A 10262-nucleotide genomic window follows, 5' to 3' on the forward strand; every position below is an offset into this window, starting at 1 on the left:
AATGGTCTAACCCTTGTGGTGGCTGCATAGGCATTGAATAGAACTCCTCATATGGCTGCCAATATCCTTCTTGTTGAGCCTCATTGTCTTGATTTTGTGAGCCCTGCACCAAACAAATTAATTCATTAAGCTTTTGATTATAATCTATTGACGAACTTGAGTTTGGTTGGGCATATTGAATATGAGGTTGTGGTGGCTGCCAATATCCTCCTTGTTGAGCATTTTGAGGTTCCCACCACATAGAGTTTGAATGATCACTCCAATCCGAATTGTAAGTATTGGAAAACACGTTATTCCTTGATTGAAGATTAAATATATCAACTCTTTGCATTTGGGACCTTTCCATGAGCTGTGACAAAAGAGAAGCGTTATCAAGTGCCATGTTGTTCTTAACAAACAAAACACAAATAAAAAAAAACTAAATCTAAAAAACAATACAGAAACAAACAATCCAAGGGATTAGCAAATTTTCTAATCCCCGGCAACGGCGCCAAAATTTGATGCGAGATTTATACGCACACAAATTAAACCCTCTTTTTGTCAAATTGTAGTATAAGTATAAGTAGGGATCGTTCTGGACCGGAGATTAGGAGGGATTGTTAATCACTTGGATTTGACTCAAAAACGTAAAAACACAATATAGAACACTAAACTAGACTCAAAGAATACAAAACTAAATGCTTAAAATACTAAAACAAACCAAAAGATTCAAACAAGTTCAAAAGACTCAAAACTCTTTAAAACACAAACTAAATTGATTTCTAACTAATTTGACATTAAAGTAAAGGGGGATTTAGGTTTTGACAAAATTAAACTAAATGAACAAATTGCAATTAAAACAGAATGTAAATATGAATGTGATGGATTTGAATGGATGATGGAATAGCCAAGGGGTTCTTCTCCACACATGTTACACTTGCATACAAGATTGATTCTCAGTTGGTCTTTCGATAAATTATGAAACTCAACGCCCCGGGTTAATTAGGTCCGCTTAAATTAACCGTCAAGTTTTCCTTAAGTTAATGAATTGGATGGGTTTGCGCAACGCAATTCACAACATTCTCCAAAAGTCCTTTACGTGAACAGTACAATAAAGATACCATCAAAGATCATTAAGCAACATGAAAACTATAAGTGTTGACGAGGCATTCGTTACTATGATGAGCATGAAACTCGTGCCAAGAATTCATTTAACGCGATTGTTTATAAGCAACCTCCACTACTTGTGAATATAAGTTCATAACGATTAGGTGAAACTCACTTATATTCTAGCGTCATATTCATGCATGAAAATTAAGCGCGCATTCTTAATAAACATACATAAATAAGTTATCAATCAAACGGTTAAACAAATTGAATCAACAACTTATGAAATTCCAACGAAAGTTAATCAATTCATATTGCAAATATAAACAAAGTTTCGAATCACCCCCTAGCTAAAGGGGGATTAGTTCCTCATAACTTTGAAATCAAAGAAACACCTAAACATTCCAACAACTCAAACTTGAATTGTATGAACGTTTAGGCACTCTTCTCTTCCATTCCTCATACGTACAAAACAAAGAGAATTAAAATGAAACATTGAAATCAAAGAATCACCTAAACATTCCAACAACTCAAACTTGAATTGTATGAACGTTTAGGCACTCTTCTCTTCCTCGTTGTTGTAGCACAAGGTCTAAGGAGATGTTGTTGGTGTGTTGAATGGATTGGGGAATGATTGAAATGGAAGAAGAATGGTGTTTGGATTATAAGGGAGAGATGGGAAGCCACGGCAAAGGAAGTTTGGTGGTGTGTTGTGTATGAAATGAGATGTTATTGAATGAATGAATGCAAGGGTATTTATAGGAGTAATGGAGGGAACATGACAGCTAGGAGGTGGGTGGAAATGTGGCTGCAAGTTTGGTGAATGATTATGAGTGAATGCATGTGAATGTGGCTAGGTTGGAAAGCTGGAAATCTGAAAATGCAAATGGGAATGCTGAAATGCAAAGGTGGCCACGGTTTTGAGTGTGTTTTGTGTTGGAAATGCATGTGAATGTTGTTTGTGTGAAGTGTGTGTGGGTTAAAGAGTGAATGGTGGTGTAATGATGAAGTGTGATGGCTGAAAATGTCAAGGGAAATGCATGTGATTGCACGGCAAAGAATTTCAGGATGCATGTGTGTTGGTGTGTTGTGTGATTGTTTTGTGGTTGAATGATTAAGTGGCTGAATTAAAGAATGGGAGTGCATGTGGCTTAGGTGGTGTAATGATGAAGTGGGAATTGAAAGAATGTGGTTGGAAAGTGGAAGGGAAGGCACGGCACAAAGGGGGAAGTGTTGGAAATGCATGTGATGCATGCCAATGTTGTCTTTTGGTGCATGTGTGTGTTGAATGGTGTTCTTTAATTATGCACGGTTTAGGGCTGTTAAGGGGAGAGAAATGGGAGTGAATGTGGCTTAATGATGAAGGGGGAAAGCTTGGAAAGCATGTGGCAAGGTTGGTTGCATGATGATGATGCATGTGAGTTGAAATGCATATGTTTAAATGGTTGAAATGTGTAGATGATTATGAGTATGATAAGTGATAAGTGAATGATGTATTAAGTGATAAATGAATGATATGTGGTGAGTGATAAGTGAATGGAAGTGATAAGTGATAAGTGAATGGTTTGATAAGTGAATGATATGATAAGTGAATGCTTATAATAAGTGAATGATATGATAAGTGAATGCTTTAAGTGTTTAAAATAGGGAACAAAGCCCTTCCTTGCATGGCAAGGAAGGGAGACACAAGGAAACACACGACAATGTCCTAAGGTTGCAAGGAATGTTGTTTTTGTGTTCTAAAATGCGTAGGAGTCTTCAATGATGCTTAAACATGAGGTCTTTTAGGATTTAACTTTCCTACTTCAAGTCTTTAATTTCGTCCATCCTCTTGGCTCCAAGCATATGATATCCATTCCAATCTCTAATTTGCTCCAAAAGGCTCCAAAAGGCATCCTTTTGCATACCTTGCCCTTAGAACCTGAAAACACACAAAAGAAGCATAAAGGACTAAAATAACTAGGGAAACATAACGTAAATGCACGAGAACAAGCCATTTAAGTCGCATGAATATGCTCCTATCAGTCGGCCGTGAATATGGTGCCATTTTCGGTTATGATCGTTTCTGGCACGCCGAATCTGGTCACAATATTTTCCTCTATGAAATTGCATACTTCTTTGGCCGTTAGTTCGACATATGACCTTGCCTCGACCCACTTAGTGAAGTAGTCGGTTGCTACTATTATCCACGAATGTTTTGCCGCCCTCGACGATGGCGTGATTTTGCCAATTACGTCTATTGCTCATCCCCTAAACGGCCATGGTTTAGTAACCGAGTGGAGTAATTCGGCCAGGGCTCTCTGCACGGGTCCATGAATCTGGCACAGTATGCATCTTCGTGCATATTCGATGCAATCCTTTAATATACTAGGCCAAAGGTAACCGTGTCATCGAAGCAACCAGCGCGTTTTTCGTCCTGATTGGTGAGCCTCACAAATTCCTTCATGTACCTCGGCCATCGCTTGGGCAGCCTCGTGTGGGCCGAGGCACAATAATAGTAACCCGTCCTCGCCCTTTCGGTATAATTCATTTGGGTATGACACGTAATTCGTGGCGAGGACCTTCGTTCTTCGGTCATGTTTCCCATCGGGGTTATCGAGGTATCATAACATCGTCTTTCTCCAATCGTCTGGTTGTACCTCGACGGTACATACTTCTACGGGGTCTCTCCGTTCTAGTAAGGATGGTAGTGACATCACCCTTGTGTGTATTACGTGATTGCGTTGGAAAGTTTGCTGATTGACCAAGGCTGGGTACGACCGCAGAACTGTGGGTGTTACCCGGCTTAGCTTGCCCCCCGTGAGTTGTGCTCCGGAGGCGATCTAGGCGAGTTCGTCGGCATCCGTGTTCTGAATACGCGAAATATGCTCAAATGTGATCCGTTCAAACGACTCGGCCAGATAGGTGGCGACCATGTGATAGGGCGCCAAAGTACATTTCACCGGACTAGGATTCTCTCATCTCCTATTTCCATCATCTTCCTTCCTCTCCTCTAACATTCTTTATTTTGTCTTTTTCTTTCTATATAAAATTAATATAAGATGTTGACGTGACTTAACCATGACCGTTCAAATAGGAGGAGAGGTAAGGGGAGGGAAAAAAAGAAAGGAGAGAATCCTACTCCCCTTTCACCTCGCCCAACCCGTCTCTTTCTCTCTCTCTCTCTCATCTCTATGTGAGTTTCTTTTACCATCTTGAATAAAAGCTCAAGGGGGTTGTAGCATGAACAAATCTAGTTTGAATTTCTAGGGATCTAGTTAGTGAAGAAAAATCGAAACGTGATTGAATTGGTTTTATCTTGGATGCTTAGTTGTGAGAGAAAATGGCCTTGTTGTTGTTGTTTTTTTTTTTTTTTTTTTTTAATATGAAGAAAGCTTCAACAGCTGAGTTGGATGCTTTCTTTCCACATAGACCAGAATTTGTAAGATGGCATACTACCTTCTCTGAAGATGGTCATTTGGAGACAGCCAAAGTGCTTGGACGAATTGAATGGTGGGGTGTCCATCCTGCAGTCAAAGGTGGAGTCTGGGAATTCTTGTTAGGTTGCTTTGATCCAAATAGCACATATTCGATGAATGAAATCAGCTCAGGCAGTGTCATAGGTAATATATATATATATATATATATATATATATATATATAATATAAAAAATAAAAAAAATTATTTTGGAATAATAATGGGTGAGGAAATAACATTTTAATTTTTCAAATTTTTATTGTGGATTAAATTATAATATGGGTAAAAAAATAGGATAATGGAATAGATCTAGTAGAACTTTAAAATGACCCGGACAAAGTGCGGTACCCTAAATACAAAAAAGTGAAGAAAAACCCTAACACTTACTCATCAAGCTCGACTCTACCACTGAAGCCCCTCCTCTCTCTCTGTCTCCAATGGTTGTGAGTGTTTTCTTCTGCATCACATATGAATATTCTTAAATTACTATGCATAATTTATTTTGTGGTCACTATTTTTTTGGGGTGCTATTCCATGTTTCTGAGTTTTCCAATTTCTCCATAAAATTGAATGCAAGTTTTCTGAAAGGTTCGTTTTGCAACGAAATTTTGTTCCTTTGGAGATTTTAGTTTTAGGAGAAATTTGGTTTGTTAATTAGTAATTGTGATGTGACAGCCCGTCCCAGAAATATTACAACATACGTGTGAAAAGACAAAATTGCCCCTAGTTCGATTTCTTTACGTTTATTGGTTGTTTTTGAGTTTGGTTGGCATGTTGTAGGCCACACACACCTTCCCACACACCACAACCTTTCCTCCTGTTTCCTGCACACTGTCTCAAGTCCCCATTCCCTTCCCATTTCCTTTGAAACGTACGGACACACCCACACACCCATCAAACCTTCACAGATCGTGGAATCCAAGCACATATTCGAGCTCGTGAGGCTTGTAGGAGTCCAACTATACCTTTTTCAGGTAAGAACACCATCGTTTTCACGTCGAATCCACGATGTCCGATTTCGAGTACTGTTCATGCACACGTGATTTCTCATGTTTTAGGGAATTTCAAGCTTGTAGGTAGCTTGGTGAGGTCCCTAGGAGGCTCGGGGTGGTTCGTTTGAAGGATTTGGACGCCAGGATCACTAGTTTCGAAGTTGGCCGGAGTTGGGTTGATTTTTCAGGTGAGATTTCGTGGTTTTTAACCCTTGAAAGTGGTATGATTGTGTTCCTCTCGTTGTAAGCTTCATTTTGGTACCAATTTTGTGAAATTTGGTTGAAAAACGAAGAAGATATCGAAGTTTGAAATTTTCCCGATTTTCCGGTGCCGGAGGCTCGCCGGAGAAGACGGCAGAATATTCCGTCAAGTCTGACGGAATATTCCTGACGCCGTTGACAAAATCTGTTAAATCTGACGGAATATTCCCTACGGCGTCAGTTGATGCCGTCAGCGTGCCAGGCACGTGCCTGCGCGTGGCCGGCGCGTGGGGGCACGTGCCTGCGCATGGCCGGCGCGTGAGGGCGCATGCGGCGGTGAAAAATTATTTTAAAAATATGGGGATGTTCCTGAGGTTGAGTAGATCACGTTGGTGTATTCATACACCCCATTTGAGCATTGTATGAGAAGTTATTTCTAAAGGTTGGTTATGTGCTTTAAAATTAACGTTTTTGTAGTTGTTTCGCATATAGGTGATACATATCCCGAGGACGAGTGTGGTCACTCGAGGCAAGGGGGCTACGACCCTTCCACATACCAGTGAGTGGGCTTTTGGTTTTCCGTATATACCTATATACTTATATTTTCCCAGAAATCGATTTGAATTGTTATTTGCCATATGCCATGCATTATATTATCGTTGTTTATGCATCGTTAGTTGCATTATTAATCGTATATATATACATATGCATATTGGGTGCTGTGGACGGATAGGTAAGTGCCAGGTAAGTGTTATTCATGTTTACATTCAGAGGCGATTTGAGATGCTTAGAGAGCTCATAACCTGCACCCCCGGTGTTAGTGCTCCCGCCCAGAGTAGGGCACAGTCCTTCACGTGATGTTCACCTCCCGCACCACACGCTCAGCTTGGATCCAAGTTAGGTGCACAGTCCTGTCGTACAGACCACATTAGGTGGTTCCGACTCGTAGGTGACCCGCGACTATTCGCACAGCCTTCACGTGATCGTAGCACTAGAGCGTTTATATGTATTACACCCAGGCCTGTCGTACAGACCACTCTAGGTGGTTCCGACTCGTGTGCAGGTCCAGTTAGTGAGATTGAGATTTGAGCTCTAGATTCAGCCGTACAGGTCACGTTAGGTGACTCCGGCTGCCAGATTATATGTTATTGATATGATTTGTACCTGAGCACTTGCATTTCATTTTGAGGTTTTGGCATGACATTTTCTTGAGCATGATTGGTATATATATACGTATATTTATTTTCTGGGAAGTATACAGGTTTTACGGCGAGGGGTTAGAACATATTTATTAATGGTTTTCGAAAAGCTTTGTTTTTGCCCACTCACGCTTTTGTTTTGCGCCCCTCCAGGTTCTAGTTGTCCAGCAGGTTTGGTGGTTTCCCAGAGGGCTTTCCTGGCATTTCTGACAGACGATCACTAGCGTAGGGTCACCTTCGAGTGTACTGTTGTCGCATCATTTTTCTTTTGGACTGCTTTAGGCTTATTGCTCTGAACTTGTGTCTCACTTACGCTAGCACTTGTTTCTATTACCTTTGTATGCTAGTTTTTATTATTCGTACTATTTACATTACTATTTTACTAGCTTCCGCACTGTGCACATGGCTACATCACTTCCACGTGACGGCCAGCATGTCCTGATCTAGGTCGGGGTGTGTCACGTGAGATATGGATGTATGTATGTTTCAATTCATGATGTTTTATTTATGGTAGATTATAAAACAGTGTTGAAGTAGAGTAAATTACACGAGAATATGGTTGCAATCTGTCCCATGTTTAATTAGATTCACTTGTTGAACATAAAGCATGTTCTGGATTTTGATTAGCTTGTTTATGTTCATAATGCAGACAATACCAGTTAACCCAAAGCCGTTCCTGAATAATCTGACTGGAAAGACTGTCATTGTGAAACTTAAATGGGGAATGGAGTACAAAGGTATGTTGCTTACGGTTATGAAAAAGTATTGGATACTTGTGCCGTGTTTTCTTTTGTTTCCTTGTGCAGTTAACTTTATTTATCGCAAGCTTAGTGTATCCCTAATCCTGATTTTAAGGCTCTGTTCAGGTTTTCTTGTCTCGACAGATGCCTATATGAACTTGCAGGTACTATTATAAACTTCAACTCTTTATGTTTTCATATTCCGAGTACATACCTTTAGCTTGTTTTTGCTTCTTTCTTTCCTTTTTATTTGTGAGATAGAAGTTTGAAGCTGATATGTGTTTAATATTGAAATCTTATATGTATAGTTGGCAAACACTGAAGAATATGTTGATGGACAATCCACTGGAAACCTTGGAGAGATTTTGATCAGGTGAGTTCATTTGAATGCTTTAGTCTTCGTATCTGTACTCTTCCCTGGAATCTATGGTTTGAATGTGCTTTGTATTTTGTTTTTGCTAGATTTGTAGCATATAGTATGACTTCTTTTTCCTAGAAAGCATATATGACATGTAATGTATAGGAACCACAAATGACATAGGGAGTCTGACGAGCACAGTGATCAGTCGCTAACTGAATGGAGGCAATTGATGCCTGACCCTGTACATTCCAAAAGTTAACGTCACATATCGATTACTGTTAATGTTGATGGTCCTTCCAGCTTTTGTTGGGAACTCGTCCGATGATGGTGGTGTCATATCCTATCACCTTGTGGAGTAGTGTCACTGCTTTTACCATTTGGGATTGGCCATGAGACCAACATTTAGCATACAGAGTAACTTTGAAGCGTCCCATGGATTCGGTCAACAATTTACGAATCTCTCTGAACGAAGTTTGATGGGGGACATTGATCAGTCCATAACTGAACGGAGCAGGCAATCAATGCTTGTACATTCCCAAAGTTAACGCCGCATATCAAGTACTGTTAACGTTGATGGTGCTCCCAGATCTTGTTAGGGCTCCTCCTTTGATGTTGGTGTCATATCGTATCGCCTTGTGGAGCAGTGCCACTGCCTTTACCATTTGGATTGGCCATGAGACCGACATTTTGTTTTATAATTTTACAAATAACATATGGACTAACTTTGAAGCTTGCGTTGGATTTGGTCAACAATGTATCGGAGGAGTGTCTAGTTTATTATGAGTCATACGAATCTTTCTGAATGAAATGTGACGGGGGACATTGATCAGTCCCTAACTGAACGCAGCAGTCAATCAATGCTTGTACATTCCAAAAGTTAACGTCACATAACAAGCCATGTTAACGTTGATGGTGCTCCCTGATCTTGTTGGGGGCTCCTCGTTTGATGTTGGTGTCAAGTCCTATCGCCTTGTGGAGCAGTGTCACTGCTTTTACCATTTGGGATCGGCCATGAGACCAACTTTTTGTTTCCTAATTTTACAAATAATGTATGGTGTATCTTTGAAGCTTCCCATGGATTTGGTCAACAATGTATCAAAGGATTGTCTAGTTTATTATGAGTCATACAAATCTCTCATAATGAAATTTGATGGGGGACAATGATCAGTCCCTAACTGGATTTGGTCAGCTACGTAGTAGAGGAGTGTCTAGTCTATTTTCACTTGTATCTACATTAAAAGGCTGCAATAGTAACCATACGAATCTCTTTCTCTCTCTCTTCCCCCTCCCCGCCCCTATTTTTTTCTCCTCTCTTTGTAGAACATAGTACGTAGTTACCAGTCCCATTTTAACTCTGTGTACCTTTGCTTTTCTTATCATGGTGTTCAAATTTCAATAGAGAATGTTCTGTCTAGAGTACGTAAAATTTTACTTTCAAACGAACAGGAAGGGTATATTGGGATAATTCTGAACACCCTTGAGTAAGAAAGTTGGGAACATAGGCCTTGAGTAAGAAAGTTGGGAACATAGGATGAAAGGAGATAATACAAAGTTGAGTGTTAATTTGATGGGAGTGCGTTCGAATAGAAGGTTGAGAATAGAGATATCCATCTGGAGTAGAAGCCTAATATTTGTTGATTCAGAAATTCCATTCGGTCATTCTCCTTTGGCATGTATATATTCCCTCTGCGTATTGGATATCTCTAATTCTTCCTTTTTGTAACGTAGGATGTTAGTGAGATTTGTAACAAACTGCCAGTAGTTAAGGATGATAGATCATTCAAGCTCTCAATTTTATAGTCTATACAACCTGTTTCCTAGCTAAGATAGGGGATGGGTACACATGATAAGCACAATGCACGTACATTCCAAAACCTTAGTTTTCAACGAGGATCTTTTCATGTTTCCTTGTGCAGATGCAATAATGTTCTGTATCTTCGTGGGGTGCCAGAGGATGAAGAAATTGAAGATGCTGAACGGGAATGAGATGTGGACTTTGCAGCAGTGATCTTGCATGAAAAACAGTACTCGAGGAAGCAGTATTTTATCTCCACTTACGCTGTTGCATTTCTTGTTTTAACGTGGAGTTGTTAGGTTGTATTTGTATTGTATGTTAAATCAACATGCCCGTGCCATTTAAAAGGGCTGTAGCTGACAAATGGTTCTCAAACTTGAATGCGACTGTAACAAACCTGAGACAGCCTGAGTAGTAGCATGTAGACTGCA

At 40.0% G+C, this 10262-nt stretch overlaps 1 protein-coding gene across 1 annotated transcript; it reads left to right on the forward strand.

The window, feature by feature from the left end:
- The first annotated feature begins 4872 nt into the window (after window positions 1-4872).
- Window positions 4873-10262, forward strand: LOC137730500 (probable small nuclear ribonucleoprotein F). The gene is made up of 5 exons (XM_068469488.1): window positions 4873-4986; window positions 7585-7672; window positions 7802-7839; window positions 7984-8048; window positions 9953-10262. The coding sequence occupies exons 1-5, from the start codon at window positions 4981-4983 to the stop codon at window positions 10020-10022; spliced, it is 267 nt and encodes an 88-aa protein (XP_068325589.1). The 5' UTR covers window positions 4873-4980; the 3' UTR covers window positions 10023-10262.

This window comes from Pyrus communis, chromosome 4 (assembly GCF_963583255.1).
Source record: "Pyrus communis chromosome 4, drPyrComm1.1, whole genome shotgun sequence".
Classification (NCBI taxonomy): Eukaryota; Viridiplantae; Streptophyta; class Magnoliopsida; order Rosales; family Rosaceae; genus Pyrus; species Pyrus communis.

Bases quoted from the DNA above. Each gene is read 5' to 3' on its own strand.
- LOC137730500 (XM_068469488.1), top strand. The intron at 7,673-7,801 runs GTATGTTGCTTA...GGCTCTGTTCAG, and splicing joins ATGGGGAATGGAGTACAAAG to GTTTTCTTGTCTCGACAGAT. The intron at 7,840-7,983 runs GTACTATTATAA...TTATATGTATAG, and splicing joins ATGCCTATATGAACTTGCAG to TTGGCAAACACTGAAGAATA.